General features: G+C 41.0%; 1 protein-coding gene across 1 annotated transcript; it reads left to right on the forward strand.

Moving 5' to 3' along the window:
• Window positions 1–232: 232 nt before the first annotated feature.
• Window positions 233–14,522, forward strand: dbt (dihydrolipoamide branched chain transacylase E2). Its single transcript, XM_034149857.1, is given in 16 exon segments — window positions 233–334; window positions 1,760–1,880; window positions 4,245–4,320; window positions 5,198–5,379; window positions 6,702–6,829; window positions 8,549–8,683; window positions 8,685–8,794; window positions 10,496–10,562; window positions 10,564–10,672; window positions 11,034–11,122; window positions 11,228–11,290; window positions 11,292–11,420; window positions 12,375–12,390; window positions 12,393–12,451; window positions 13,168–13,296; window positions 13,299–14,522. Coding segments are annotated over 16 exon segments (1,497 nt in total). The 5' UTR covers window positions 233–289; the 3' UTR covers window positions 13,338–14,522.
• Window positions 14,523–16,432: the final 1,910 nt, after the last annotated feature.

Genomic DNA, 16,432 nt, shown 5'->3' on the forward strand with positions numbered 1-16,432 from the left:
TTTTTTGTTTGATTGCTATTACACTACCAGCTAAATCTATATTTTTATATGGTCTTTTTTTTTTAAACTATACTGCTACTTAGTTTTTTTATTACCATGGTAACAAATGTTATTGTTTTCAAAAAAAAGTATTGATTCTGATTAATAATTAATGTTGCAGTTCCTCCACTGACCGCAGGGGGCAGTGTGACGTTGGTGCTGGAATCAGTCTGAAGGAGAACAATATACTCCGCGCTGATTGGCTGCTGAGAGGGGAGTGCAGCTGTGACGCCAGCAGTAGAGAGTAGAGATGGCGGCGGTGACCAGAGGCTCCTTCACTGTGTTCCGGCGACTGGTGAGAAACTGGGAAATAAAGAGTCATATTTATTAATGTCATCTGTTTAAATGTGTGTTTGTGATGCTAACACCGACTGTCGTCACTCCGCCAGCCGCTGGGTCAGACAGATTAGCCTAGCCTGTTAGCTTCTGTAACTTCTGCTGCTAGCTATGATGCTAACAACGCTAACTGACTGAAATAAAAACAGAGAATCTGAATCAAGTTTATTCCCAGTTTTACACAAATATAAGGAATCTGTTTTGTTGTAGGATGGTGCAAACATAAACAACAGGAGGACACACGTTTTGAGAGAAGGTCAAACCTATAACAACAAGTATATTTAAGAAACTATTAAGCATTCAAACTGAATAAAGACAAGTATTTACAACACATTTAAATGTACAAAATAACCTACAACACGTAGTACAAAGACTACATGAGAAAACTACAGTGTATTATTATATTTGAAAGTGGAGGGCTTTGCAGACACATTATCTTCAGAGAACATGAGCATGAACATGGCTCACAGTGTTGAGAAATAACAGCATGGTGTTCACATGATGTGCATTCATGTCATGCATTGTGTTTGTAGGTTGGGTAAAAGTCAGCATAGTTCAACAGCTGTGTTGTCTGTTAGCTGCTAACATGCTAAGTGCTGTGTTTAACCTGCAGCTTCAGTTAGCATCCTGCAGGTGAACCAGGTCGCGGGATGCTAACGGTCTGTGATGGAGTTCTCTGGTCGTTAACTGTAGTAAAAGTACTACAGTGCACATTCAATACTTTATCCTGCCATGAAGACATCTTTTATTTGTGTTAGTGAGCCTACGTAAACAAAGACAGAGTGAGATAAAACGTGTAATCTTTTCACTCAGAAATCACATAAGAAGTACATAAGAGATAATATCCATGCAGAAAACACAAGAACACATAGATAAAACTCACACCTGTATGCGTTGGAAACACCTGCCCTGTTGCACAAACCTGCACCTGTAGTGTCTGTTTGTGCTGTTACATATATATCTTTATGAGCTGCTCTGAAACCCTGAAAGTGTGAGGGGGTCATGTAAAACTGTAAAGCTCTTTTGGATTATTGGATGTTAAGTTTGACTTCCTTCTTCTCATCCAAAAAGTCCTGCTTTCTTAACCTTAAGTCAAAGTATGATTAAGTTAAATGTGTATTAATTGTGCGATATCATGAAGCTAAGTGAAAGTATTCATTGTACAGTATAATGTAGAAGTATGCTGTATAATGTAGTTACATGGCTATTAACCACAGTCCTGTCTGCCCCTCAGCTGATGTGTACTATCATGTAGTAATCGTGTATTTTTACATTCATTTATCTTGTGCCTTCCACTGAGTGAGTAGTGTAGTTAAAGTACTGATCCTACAGTTGTATGTATTTGTATTTAAAGTACTTCAAAGTAACAGAGTATTTCCCTCAGCTGAGCCTCCAGGCTCGGGGCCGGGGGGTCCGGACCTTCAGGCCTCAGCGCTCCGTGCAGGCGCTCTCATTCAGGTGTGAGAGCAGCCTGCAGCTGTTCAGGATGCTGCACACTGCAACAGGTACACACACACACACTCATACACACACATACACACACACACTCATACACACACATACACTCATACACACACACACACACACACACACACACACACACACATACACTCACACTCACACACACACTCACTCACTCACTCACTCACTCACTCACACACATACACACTCACTCACTCACACACACACATACACACACACTCACACACATACACACACACACTCATACATACTCACACACTCACTCACTCACACACAAATACACACACAAACACACTCACACAAATACACACTCACTAATACACTCACACACAAATACACTCACACACAAATACACTCACACACAAACACACACACACACACTCACACAAATACACACACTCACTAATACACTCACACACAAATACACTCACACACATACACACTCACTAATACACTCACACACAAATACACTCACACACATACACACTCACACACATACACACTCACACACATACACACTCACACTCTCATACACACTCACACACATACACTCACACACACACACACACTCACACACACACACACATACACACTCACACACATACACACTCACACACATACACACTCACACACATACACACTCACAAATACACTCACACACATACACACTCACAAATACACTCTCACACACACACACACACACTCACACACACACACTGGTACCTGGGACTGGATTTACTCCAACTTTCAGAAAACAAGCATCTACTTCCTAGTTTCACTTGAACTCTTTTGAAGTTGTGACTGTTTCTGACGGACTCTTCCAATCCACGTTGCTTTCATCAGACACTAAGCAGTGTTTCAGAACCCCTGTCAGTGATTACAGTCTAAGCCTTTAGTTTCAATGTTATAATGAAGTGGCAGCTAGCAGGAGTGTTCATCTCATGTTTGATTTGCTTTTCATTGCAATTCAAACAGGCTTACTCACGTTCTGAGTTTAAACAAAACACCCATTGAGTTTAACTTGATGATGAAATATTTAGAGAGCGGTCTCAAGTTTTCTCTCTCAAAGCGCTTTAGACACCTCCAATGGACTCCTTTGATTACTTCCAGAACATAGTCATCATTATTTAACACTTGCGCTCCTATTGGCTAAGGGGCGGGACTTCTCTAAGAGAGACACTACACACTGATATACACCTGAACATCAGCAGGAGAGGACTCTTTAAAGTAGAGACACTACATACTGATATACACCTGAACATCAGCAGGAGAGGACTCTTTAAAGTAGAGACACTACACCACTGATATACACCTGAACATCAGCAGGAGAGGACTCTTTAAAGTAGAGACACTACACACTGATATACACCTGAACATCAGCAGGAGAGGACTCTTTAAAGTAGAGACACTACATACTGATATACACCTGAACATCAGCAGGAGAGGACTCTTTAAAGTAGAGACACTACATACTGATATACACCTGAACATCAGCAGGAGAGGACTCTTTAAAATAGAGACACTACATCCTGATATACACCTGAACATCAGCAGGAGAGGACTCTTTAAAGTAGAGACACTACATACTGATATACACCTGAACATCAGCAGGAGAGGACTCTTTAAAGTAGAGACACTACATACTGATATACACCTGAACATCAGCAGTGAAAGGACTCTTTAAAGTAGAGACACTACATACTGATATACACCCTGAACATCAGCAGGAGAGGACTCTTTAAAGTAGAGACACTACATACTGATATACACTCCTGAACATCAGCAGGAGAGGACTCTTTAAAGTAGAGACACTACATACTGATATACACCTGAACATCAGCAGGAGAGGACTCTTTAAAGTAGAGACACTACATACTGATATACACCTGAACATCAGCAGGAGAGGACTCTTTAAAGTAGAGACACTACATACTGATATACACCTGAACATCAGCAGGAGAGGACTCTTTAAAGTAGAGACACTACATACTGATATACACATGAACATCAGCAGGAGAGGACTCTTTAAAGTAGAGACACTACATACTGATATACACCTGAACATCAGCAGGAGAGGACTCTTTAAAGTAGAGACACTACATACTGAGAACCTGTCCTTTGTGACCTCAGGATTCTTCAGCTCTGGTCTGTCAGGTTTCAGGAAGCTCTTTTTATTATTAACACATCCTGAAACTAAACACGGAGCATGTCAGATTAAAGACGTCTGCTGCTCCTCTTCCTGTTCGGATGTTTTTATAACGTCACAGAATCCAGACGGACTAGTTTCATCAAACAGGGTTCAAAGCAATGGAGTCCAACAGGAAGCGATGAAGATGTCCTTCATTTGAAACCTTTATGATCCTAACTCTCTTGTTTGTTCCCTGCAGCGAGTCGAGGGCCGATCGTTCAGTTCAAGCTGTCCGACATCGGGGAGGGCATCATGGAGGTGACGGTGAAGGAGTGGTGCGCTACACTTTATTCATAGCATCTACCATTTGTACAGCAGTTTCACACAAACACACAGAACAGCTGCACGACATGAACGCACATTGTGAGCACACCTGGTTCATTTGAGTACTGAGAGTTAGGGCTGTGCGATTATGGCAAAAATCATAATCACGATTATTTGGGTCAATAATTGATATCACGATTATTAAATACGATTATTCATTGACTTTGAAAACATCCATTTATTGAACTTTAAAACAAATACAGATAATAATTTGAACAGTATCTTTTTAACTGTTGATTACCCTGAACGTATAATTCAACTGAAAAACCAATACAAAAATAAATGATACATTTAAATAAATAATATCAAAATAATAAATACCAATAAACAAGATCAACAAATATTTTGGAGCACACTTCCCCAAGCTACTAAACATATATAAATATGATAAATACAAATAAATGAGACCAAAATAAATGAGATCAAATATGTTGCACTGTCACAACCTAGCAAAGCTAAATAATTGTTTTTTTCGATTATGTTGTTTTCGTAATTGTGGCAGGCCAAAATCGTAAATGCGATTAAAATACGATTAATTGCACAGCCCTACTGTGAGTCCTGCACAGCTCTCTACTTTAAATGAGTATTTTTCACATTTTTACTATTGTTTTGTGTATTTCTGATTTGTTTAAATATGTATTCCGTATTTATAAGTACATACAAATCTTTAGAAAAAACCCCAAAGATAACAAATGTATAGAAAAGGCTATACAGATGATCTGAGGAGGTTTTATGGAGATAATAGATATATATATGGCAAGGCAAGTTTATGTAAGCGAGTGTAAGTAAAGGTTTGATATTGACCTGAAGTGGCTCTCTGTCCCTCAGGTACGTGAAGGAGGGCGATAAGGTGTCTCAGTTCGACAGTATCTGCGAGGTGCAGAGCGACAAGGCGTCCGTCACCATCACCAGCCGCTACGACGGAGTCATCACGAGGCTTTACCACGAGGTGGACGCCACGGCGCTGGTGGGGAAACCTCTGGTGGACATCGAGACCGAGTCCAGCAACGGTGAGCAGAACAGACAAGTACTGAAGGACAAGTACTGAAGGACAAGTACTGAAGGTTTAATATATATACTGCTGATGCTAAAGCTGTCAGAGGTCAGAGGGTCAGAGGTCAGAATCCCTTTATTCGTCCCACAGAGGGGACATGTACATTGTTACAGCAGAAAGAGCCACAGACAGCTTCATGTTAACTAAGAAAGGTGGTAGAAGTACTCAGAAGTACTCAGAAGTACTCAGAAGTACTCAGAAGTACTCAGATCTTGTACTTGAGTAAAAGTAGAAGTACTCAGATCTTGACCTTGAGTAAAAGTAGAAGTACTCAGATCTTGTACTTGAGTAAAAGTAGAAGTACTCAGATCTTGAGTAAAGGTAGAAGTACTCAGATCTTGTACTTGAGTAATAGTAGAAGTACTCAGATCTTGTACTTGAGTAAAAGTAGAAGTACTCAGAACTTGAGTAAAAGTAGAAGTACTCAGATCTTGTACGTGAGTAAAAGTAGAAGTACTCAGATCTTGTACTTGAGTAAAAGTAGAAGTACTCAGATCTTGTACTTGAGTAAAAGTAGAAGTACTCAGATCTTGTACTTGAGTAAAGTAGAAGTACTCAGATCTTGTACTTGAGTAAAAGTAGAAGTACTCAGATCTTGTACTTGAGTAAAAGTAGAAGTATTCAGATCTTGTACTTGAGTAAAAGTAGAAGTATTCAGATCTTGTACTTAAGTACAAGATCTGAGTACTTCTACTTTTACTCGAGTAAAAGTAGAAGTACTCAGATCTTGTACTTGAGTAAAAGTAGAAGTACTCAGATCTTGTACTTGAGTAAAAGTAGAAGTACTCAGATCTTGTACTTGAGTAAAAGTAGAAGTACCAGAGTGTAGGAATACTCTGTTACAGTAAAAGTCCTGCATTCAAAATGTTCCTCAAGTGAAAGTATAAAAGTATTATCATCAAAATATAGTGAAAGTAGCGACAGTAAAAGTATTCATTGTGCAGATTGGTCCATTTCAGAATAATATATATGATATGTTTTATAATGATTGATCATGAAAGTGTTCTCAAAGCTGGTAAAGGTGCAGCTAGTTTGAATGACTTTGTATACTGCAGGGTAGCTTGTGGATTTACTCCAGGTGGAACTAAAGTCTGATTTAAGGGTTGATTATATTTCACATCATTCATCCACATCTGTGAAGTAACTAAAGGGATTAAATACATGTAGTGGAGGGAAAGTACACAGTAGGAACAAATTGAAATACTCAAGTAAAGAGGGGTATCTCAAAATTGTACTTGATGACTTAGTGACCTTGCTGGTGTGTCTGTGATTGGTCAGAGGTGATCCCGGAGGAGGACGTGGTGGAGACGCCGGCCATGGCTCGAGAGGAGCACACCCACCAGGAGATCAAAGGTCACAAGACGCAGGCGACCCCCGCGGTGCGCCGCCTCGCCATGGAGAACAACGTGAGTCCTGCTCCTGCACACCTCGTCAGAAAATAATAATATAAAAACCATCCGAACAGCAAGAAGAGCAGCAGACATTTTTAATCTGACAGTTTTCAGTGTTTAGTTCCAAGATGTGTAAAAGAAGAAACTTGTGAACACAAATTAGTTTTTTGTGTAACTTCCTGAAACCTGACGGATCTGATCTGAAGGATGTCTCCATGCTTTAAAGGTCACCTGTTATGCAAAATCCTCTTCTTCATGTCTCTTCTACATCAACATGTGTCCCCTCTTCTTCATGTCTCTTCTACATCACCATGTGTCCCCTCTTCTTCATGTCTCTTCTACATCACCATGTGTCCCCTCTTCTTCATGTCTCTTCTACATCACCATGTGTCCCCTCTTCTTCATGTCTCTTCTACATCAACATGTGTCCCCTCTTCTTCATGTCTCTTCTACATCACCATGTGTCCCCTCTTCTTCATGTCTCTTCTACATCACCATGTGTCCCCTCTTCTTCATGTCTCTTCTACATCACCATGTGTCCCCTCTTCTTCATGTCTCTTCTACATCACTTCTACATCAACCATGTGTCCCCCTCTTCTTTCATGTCCTCTTCTACATCACCATGTGTCCCCTCTCTTCATGGTCTCTTCTACATCAACATGTGTCCCCTCTTCTTCATGTCTCTTCTACATCACCATGTGTCCCCCTCTTCTTCATGTCTCTTCTACATCACCATGTGTCCCCTCTTCTTCATGTCTCTTCTACATCACCATGGTGTCCCCTCTTCTTCATGTCTCTTCTACATCAACATGTGTCCCCTCTTCATGTCTCTTCTACATCAACATGTGTCCCCTCTCTGTCATGTCTCTTCTACATCACCATGTGTCCCCTCTTCTTCATGTCTCTTCTACATCACCATGTGTCCCCTCTTCTTCATGTCTCTTCTACATCAACATGTGTCCCCTCGTCTTCATGTCTCTTCTTCATCAACATGTGTCCCCTCTTCTTCATGTCTCTTCTACATCAACATGTGTCCCCTCTTCTTCATGTCTCTTCTACATCAACATGTGTCCCCTCGTCTTCATGTCTCTTCTTCATCAACATGTGTCCCCTCTTCTTCATGTGCTCTTCTTCATCAACGATGTGTCCCCTCTTCTTCATGTCTCTTCTACATCAACATGTGTCCCCTCTTCTTCATGTCTCTTCTACATCAACATGTGTCCCCTCTTCTTCATGTCTCTTCTACATCAACATGTGTCCCCTCTTCTTCATGTCTCTTCTTCATCAACATGTCCCCCCCCCCCCCCCCTTATCACCTGAATCTCCTCCTAGAGCACCATTGAGTTCTTTTAAACCAAATCTCTCTCAGAGGGGCGTGGGGAGGGGCTCCTTATTTTCATCTAAAGTAACAGACAGAGAATCAGCACTTTGGAAACAGGGCTGAAACAGAGGGGATTATGGGTAATGCTGCAATGATCTGTTTGGTGTTTCAGCCAATCAGAGACAGGCTCTGGATATATCTGAGACCTGTGATATATTGATGAAGAGGAGGATGATAGGGGACCTTTAATGTTCAAAAAGCTCTTTATTGTTCTCATACACCTCTTTTCACCCTCTGTCTGAAACCAGAGCCCAGTCTGCTCTGATTGGTTAGCTGGTCGGCTCTGTTGTGATTGGTCAACCAGCTTAGAGATGTCCCGCCTCTTATCCTCTCACTCTGCCCCCCCCCCTCAGATTAAGCTCAGTGAGGTCGTTGGGACGGGTCGTGACGGACGGATCTTGAAGGAAGACATCTTGAACTTCCTGGCGAAGCAGACGGGCGCCATCATCCCCACGACGATGTTCCAGGAGATCCAGCCTCCCCCCCCTGCTGTGACCCGCCCCCCCCAGCCCCCCCGCAGCAAAACCCGCCCTCCCCATCCCGGCAGCCATCCCCAGACCCGTGTTCACCGGGAAGGACGTCACGGAGCCGGCTCAAAGGTCAGAGGCTCACCTGTGCATCGACCTCAATCATTCAATTCAAACTCAAAGGTGTTCTCATCAGATGCTCAGCAGCTACAGAGCAGGACATGACGTTTCTCCTGACCTGAGCTCCTCCCACAATGCAACATATACAATAAAATACAAATAAATAATAGTGCAAGAAGTCTTTATACATGTCAATAGAATATGAAATGTACAAGAACAGAGTATGACATGAAATAATGTACATTTAGACTAAATGATATACGGTTTATTGCGGTGAAAACTATTTATATAAATTAGTATATAAATACTGTCAGAACACAAGATGTGATGGAGACGGAGAAATCAAACAATGCAACGGTGTAGAGATAAAGTAACCTGTATACTAATATATTTCCAGGTTCCACCGTGCGATGGTGCATGGGATGGATGGATATATAAAGTTACCTCCAGTAGAGCTGCACGACATTGGAAAAAACTGACATTGTGATATGAAAAAATACAAGATTGAAGAAAATAGTTTTTTTTGTCCGCAAACCTTTCTTGAAACTTTAAAGCGATACAATTGGTATTATTTTTAACGATATTCAACCGGATGAAGGATTTTAGTCAGGGACTTCTGGATCTTAAAGTGGACCTATCATGCTATATTTGAATAATATAGTGTAGGACCATACCTATATAAGGCATATTTATACTTTTTTTTTTTTCAAAATACCAAACAGATCATGCATTTTAGCCATGCCTCATTTTGCTCAATTTGACCATTTCTAGCTCTGGGCTGATTCAGTGAGAACAGCTCCACCTACAGGCCTGGCATATGTACTACAGCGTCTCCAGCGCTTTCGAACGGCAATGGCCGTGGCTGTCTCCTCCTGATTGGTGGAGTTGGCCCAATAGCCGTAGCGCCACCGTCCTGACGTCAGGACAGTGTTCAATCTGGATCAGTTTTTATCAGATCCGTTGCAGCCCCTTTTTTAGAGATTTGGGTATGGAGGAAAATAGAGAGGGTTGTGTTTTCTGACACTTGGTGAGTTCCCTGGAACACCGGGGACACATATTCATGTAGAAAAGACGTGCATTTTGCATGATAGGTCCCCTTTAAGTTATCAGAGCAACAAGCTGAGCTAGCTCGATAAGCCTGCTGTGATCTGATCAAGAATGATTGTGATTGGTGGTTTGCTGTGCATGCAGAGCCGGCATGTCACCTCACTCAAGTGCCCCTGACATGAGAGCGTGAGTTTTCCTTTTGTAGCAAGCAGCAAAAATAATTGTAACATGACGTGTTTGAGTTCATTTGCCTACTTAATATCGCACGTCCTAAAAAAAAAATGACACGATATATCGTGCAGCCCTAACCTGCTGTATATTGTTTGTCAGGCTTCCACTGTGTGATAGATATATAAACATATATAAAGGTATATTCATATATTTTCCAGGTTTTCCACCGTGTGATGGTACACACAATTGATATAAATAAAGGTGTATATATATATCTGTGTTTCAGGTATCCAGTGTGATGGTGCATACAATAGATATATTTTATTTCTACTATATTCTATTTTATTTATATTTACTTGCACTATTGTATCTGTGTTATTGTGTTGCTCTGGAGGAGCCTGAGACCTCAGACGTTCATTGTCATCTAAACTGTATATGCACACATGACAATAAAAGCCTTGAATCTTGAATATATATAAATGTACATATATATAGTTATATTAATGTATTCCCAGGTTTCCACCGTGCGATGGTGCGCACGATGACGGCGGCGCTGCGGATTCCCTCACTTCGGGTACAGTGACGAGGTGGAGCTGAGCCGGCTGGCAGCGCTGAGGAAGGAGCTGAAGGCTCTGTGTGAGAGTCGGGGCGTCAGACTCAGCTTCATGCCCTCTTCATCAAGGTGACTTCACTCTGGCTTCCATAACGTTTAGAGTCCATTTTTAAAGACCTACTTGTTCTCCAACACGTATAAGAGTTGTCAGTCTTTGCTTTTACATTGTGTACGAGAGTTTTCAGTCCGTGGCTATAAGTAGGGTTTCATTGTCTCGTTCTTTTATATTAGTTTTTCGTCCTATCGGTTTTGTCTAAATGTATTTAGGCTGCTTTTTTATATATTTATCGATGTACAGCACTTTGGGTCAACTCTGTTGTTTTTAAATGTGCTGTATAAATAAAGTTGGATTGGAAGGTACTCCTCTCCTCAAAGCTGATTGGTTAAAGTGGTGTGTGTTGGTGCTAACGCTGCGCTCTGATTGGGTGCAGGCTGCCTCCCTCGGCCTGCTTCACTTCCCCGTCCTCAACGCGTCGCTGGACGAGGGCTGCCAGAACATCACCTACAAGGTACACACCCCATCTATCATATAAATGATATGTTATTAATAAAAAATGTTATTTGTTATTGTTAGCTCCAGTTTTACATCAGGTTTAATATTTATATATTTACAGGCGTCTCACAACATCGGGCTGGCGATGGACACGAGTCAGGGTCTGCTGGTTCCCAATGTGAAGATACGTGCAGCTGCTCAGCGTCTTCGAGATCGCTCAGGAGTTGAACCGGCTGCAGGCGCTCGGTACCGCCGGACAGCTGGGAACCAACGAGCTCACCGGAGGAACCTTCACTCTGTCCAACATCGGATCGGTGAGTACAGGAACCTTTTACAGAACCTGCTGCAGATCTTACGGGTTCCCTGTTGTTGGGAGAATCCTGAATGTCCTCTTTCAATGTGAGAGCAACATGATAACAAAGGTATCCCAACTGTAGCTGTGAACATGACAGGATGTATGATTACCTAGAAGAGCATCAGGACTGTTTGAGGCATATGATAGCTATGTGATTAACATGATGATTCAGCCTCTATGGAGATAGACATACAACAAGCATGCTCATTTCTGACGTGGAGCTAATCTGAAGTAAACATTGAATACTGCTTTCTATTCCTCCATCTTGTGACTGTGTGAACTCCCTCTCTTGGATATCAGCATGTGAAGGACACTGTTCAGGAACTAGTTGATGCTCTGTATAGTGATGACTACTTCCATTCTTCAAAGTCAGAATTCTTGGAGATTTGAGAAAAAGTCAGAATTTTTTTTAAAAGTCTTTTCTTTGAAAAAAAAACATTTTGAGAAAAAGTCAACATTTGAACATTTTGAGAAAAAAGTCATAATTTGGAAAAAAAGTCATAATTTGGAGATTTTGAGAAAAGTCATTGCATTTGAGAAAAAGTCATGATTTTGAGATTTTGAGAAAAAGTCATGATTTTGAGATTTTGAGAAAAAGTCATGATTTGGAGATTTTGAGAAAAAGTCATGATTTGGAGATTTTGAGAAAAAGTCATGATTTGGAGAAAAAGTCATGATTTGGAGATTTTGAGAAAAAGTCATGATTTGGAGATTTTGAGAAAAAGTCATGATTTGGAGATTTTGAGAAAAAGTCATGATTTTGAGAAAAAGTCAATGCATTTGAGAAAAAGTCATGATTTTGAGATTTTGAGAAAAAGTCATGATTTTTGAAGAAAAAGTCATAATTTAAGAAAAAGTCAACATTTTGAGAGCCGGGGACCAGTGATGTTTTTCTAACACTTGTGTTTTACAGATCGGAGGAACGTACGCCAACCCGTCATTCTTCCTCCTGAAGTCGCCATCGGAAGCGCTGGGAAAAAATCCAGGTGGGTCTCAAACATTCCCGGGAAATCAAATATTCAAAGGTTCACCATTGTTGGTTTGACAAAGTATTTAAAACATTAGATTAAACCAACAATTGGAAATCAATCAAGGACATTTCATACATAGATTATTGGGAGAATAATTCTAAGTATCATCTGCATATAAAATACAAATGTACGTTATTCACTTAACGTAGGATGGCAACAAAACAGAGGTCCTAATACAGAGCCCTGTGGTACTCCACTGTTTTAATGTATAATGCTATTTTATTTCTATTTGAGATGTTACATTTTGGATTGTTTATTTCTTTTAATTTCTCTATTGTACATGCCATGTCCATTTATGCTGATGCAACGCAACACATTTCCCTAATTGGGATCAATGAAGTACATCTTATCTTAAATGCAAAATATATTTAATAAAAATGTTAAAGTTGACAGAGAAGAGCACATTTATGAACTAATTTAAAAAACTGCTCAGTAAAATGAATGATATAATTAAATATATAAGTACTGGTAAAAAATGTATATCTAATTAATAATATTAATAATAATTTGTTCTATTTAGAGGCGCCTTTCAAAGCACCCAAGGACACCTTACAATTCATTAAATATATTAATCTAATTTAAAATAAACTGCTCAGTAAAATGAAATGTGTAATACAAATTAAAAATACTTGAAAAAAAATTGAAATCTAATTAAAACGTTTCTAATTTCCTCAGGTGCTGCCCCGGTTCGATGCCGGTGGCCAGGTGGTCCCAGCTCACATCATGAACGTCAGCTGGTCGGCGGATCACCGCATCATCGACGGCGCCACCATGAGCCGGTTCTCCAACCTGTGGAAGGAAGTACCTTGGAGAACCCGGCCGCCATGGTGCTGGACCTCAAATAAAACATAGAGGGCATTATTTCCCATCAGCCCGGCGGCGTCTCCTCCTCTCCTCGCCGCCTCGCCTCACCTTCCTGTCCGAGGCCTTCCTGTGCACTTGTTTCCTTGTTGCCTTTGAGCAAGGCGCAGTGGGGGAGGGGCCTGTCGATCATGATGACGACCAATCACACACAGCCGGGGTTTAAAATCTGACCGTTAGCCGATTTTAGCATCAAACTGACGATTTCAACACTAACACACTCTAAGGGAATTCACAAAGGAGGCTATGCTAATGCTAGGCTAACGCTAAGCTAACTGCTCTACTCCTGTGAAATGTACACGATTACAATTTGGAAATATGCAGCTCTTTATCTCTCATGCAAAAACAGTTAAATTCACAAAGTAACAGACGTGTATAAACATTAACATACATGTAAAATATGAAGGTTGGTCTGACCCTGACAGCAGTGATTGTAGCAGGTGACGCTCAAACTCTATTATTATGGGATGCAGTGACGGTTGAGTCATGAGATGTACATTTATGAAAGCGCCCCTACATATTAGTTTCTAATATATCATTCAAAAATACATAAAAAGTGGAAATAAAGAAATAATTTCTCTGTTTTTACAAATCCTGGTCTTCCTTTTCCAATCAGCAATAATTCATGTTAAAGGTCTTTTTGCTGCTGAGTTATCTGTGTGTTTGCACTCTAATATGAATTTCTTTATCTCGTGTGAATCGTAGCACGGCCACGGCCTCTCCTTTGTGAACTCCCCTCTCCGTTTCTTTGAGGTTTCTGTACATTTATAACAAATCATGTTTTATCAGTGCTGGGTTTTCTCTCTGCTTCAGATACTGTAAATAATGCACCTGTTGTCCTCTGCTGTGCGTGATGCAGACTGTTTACAGAGATATATATAATATACATGAATATATATTATATATCTGGTTAGACCGTATCAGGCAGCGGCCCTGTCTCTCTTCCCTGGCTGTCCCGGTGGCTGCTGGTAAAAAGCACATGTTACTCGTCTGTGTTCAAAAAAACCTTTCCTGTTTTCTGTGTTTTTAGCAAAATGTAAAAGTGTATAAAAAACAAACTAACTTAGGGTTATTTTTTCTATATTTGTTTGGGTGCGTGTAGATATTATACTAAATGCAGTGTTGACCTGGTGAGGAACTTTGAATAAAGCTGAAGTGCACAAACTGAACGACTAAATGACTGTTTGCTTTGAAGGTGTCCTCTTCTCCTGTAGTGTGTTCTTTAGGTGTTAGTGCATGTAAATGGTCTGCACGGAGATTTTGAGAAAAGTCATGATTTTGAGATTTTGAGAAATTCATAATTTTGAGATTTTGAGAAAAAACATAATTTTGAGAAAGTCATAATTTTGAGATTTTGAGAAAAAATCATTTTAAGGAAAAGTCATAATTTTGAGAAAAAAGCCAACATTTTGAGAACTATTTTGTTCATGACAGGATGTATGATTACCTACAAGAACCGGTATTCCTCCATCTTGTGACTGTGTAACTCCCTCTCTTGGATATCAGCATGTGAAGGACACTGTTCAGGAACTAGTTGATGCTCTGTATGTGATGACTACTTCCATTCTGGAGAGGATCACAGATACATGGATCCTGAGATTGAAGATCAAGCCGGGAACCAGAATAGAATTAGAATAGAATTGGAGGGATGAAACCCTCTGTAATGGTCTCACATGGAGAGCACACAGTGAAATGTGTTCTCTGCTTTTAACCCATCCTAGTACCAGGAGTCTAGTACCAGGAGACTAGAACCAGAGTCTAGTACCAGGAGACTAGAACCAGGAGTCTAGTACCAGGAGCAGTGGGCAGCTATTGTACAGCGCCCGGGGAGCAATGGGAGTGAGGGGGGAAGGGGGATGTCCGGTGCCTTGCTCAAGGGCACCACGGCAGGGCAGGAGGTGAACTGGGACCTCTCCAAGTAGCAGTCCACACTCCAGTGGGGATGTTTCTAACACTGTATTTTCTCCTCTGTGTCAGCATGGGTGTTAATTTATCACTGATCCTCGCAGTGCTCTTCATCCTCCTGGACGTCATCCTCACCACCGTCCTCTTTACACACGGCTCTCACTGGTGCGTCTTCAGGGAGGAGGCGCTGAACTTTGACCTCCTGAGTTTGGTGTTGGACCTGTGGGGGTGCGTGCTGCTGGGAGCCTGCGTCGGGGTGTCCTGGAACAAACAAGATGGTCCCCCGAGGGTCTCCACAATCTCCACCCCCATGCTGCTCCTCTGCCTCGTCATCATCACCTTCGCCCTGGCCAAGATGCTGATGCTGAGGAGCCGCTAACCCAGGTAGACACTGGTTGCCGTCGAATACTCCAAAAAAACAGCTCCTAAGTTCTAACCCTATCGTCTATCCTTGACCTCTGAGTGAAAGGTCACGGGGTTAAGGGATAGTGGATAGGAGAATTCAAAAGGACTTAGGAGAAAGACTGCGGTACTTTAGAGAATCCGACGTGTTTATGATGCGCCAGCGGACGTCATAAATGTGCGCCTGCTGCTGTGGGGAAACTATGGAAACTACAGTTTTCTATTCAGCGGACTACAACATGGATGTTTAATAAGAACGAGGGACTACTGTAAACTCATCTAGAGACTCTGCACCGTGCTCTGATGCTGTTATGCTTTATGAACGGGGACAACAGAGAAACATTCTTCATGACCAAAGTTGGAATTGAAATAAAAAGGAAAGTGAAACTATGCTCGTCACCCTCTCCCTCCGGTCCACATTAATACAAATGATCCCAATACGTATGATTGTATGAAAAGATCTTAAAATCAATACAAATGTATTTATTATAATGGTTAGTCCTTAACATCTATCACTGTGTATATCACCATTCAAACATCTTTTAAAAGTTGAACAAACCCCACACAGCTCAGTAAAGACTGTGAAATGTTGACTTTATTTGATCATTTCAGTAAAAACTAACGTTCTATTTCTCTTTTTGATTATAATACTGATGAACGTTCAAAACAAAGCACTTTGGCAACTTACCACATACGTTTTAAAATGCTTAATAAGCACCGTAACTTTCATGATATCATTTCTCGCTCATAATCGGTTGTTTCCGTGAACGGC

This window comes from Trematomus bernacchii, unplaced genomic scaffold (genome assembly GCF_902827165.1).
Source record: "Trematomus bernacchii unplaced genomic scaffold, fTreBer1.1, whole genome shotgun sequence".
Taxonomy (NCBI): domain Eukaryota; kingdom Metazoa; phylum Chordata; class Actinopteri; order Perciformes; family Nototheniidae; genus Trematomus; species Trematomus bernacchii.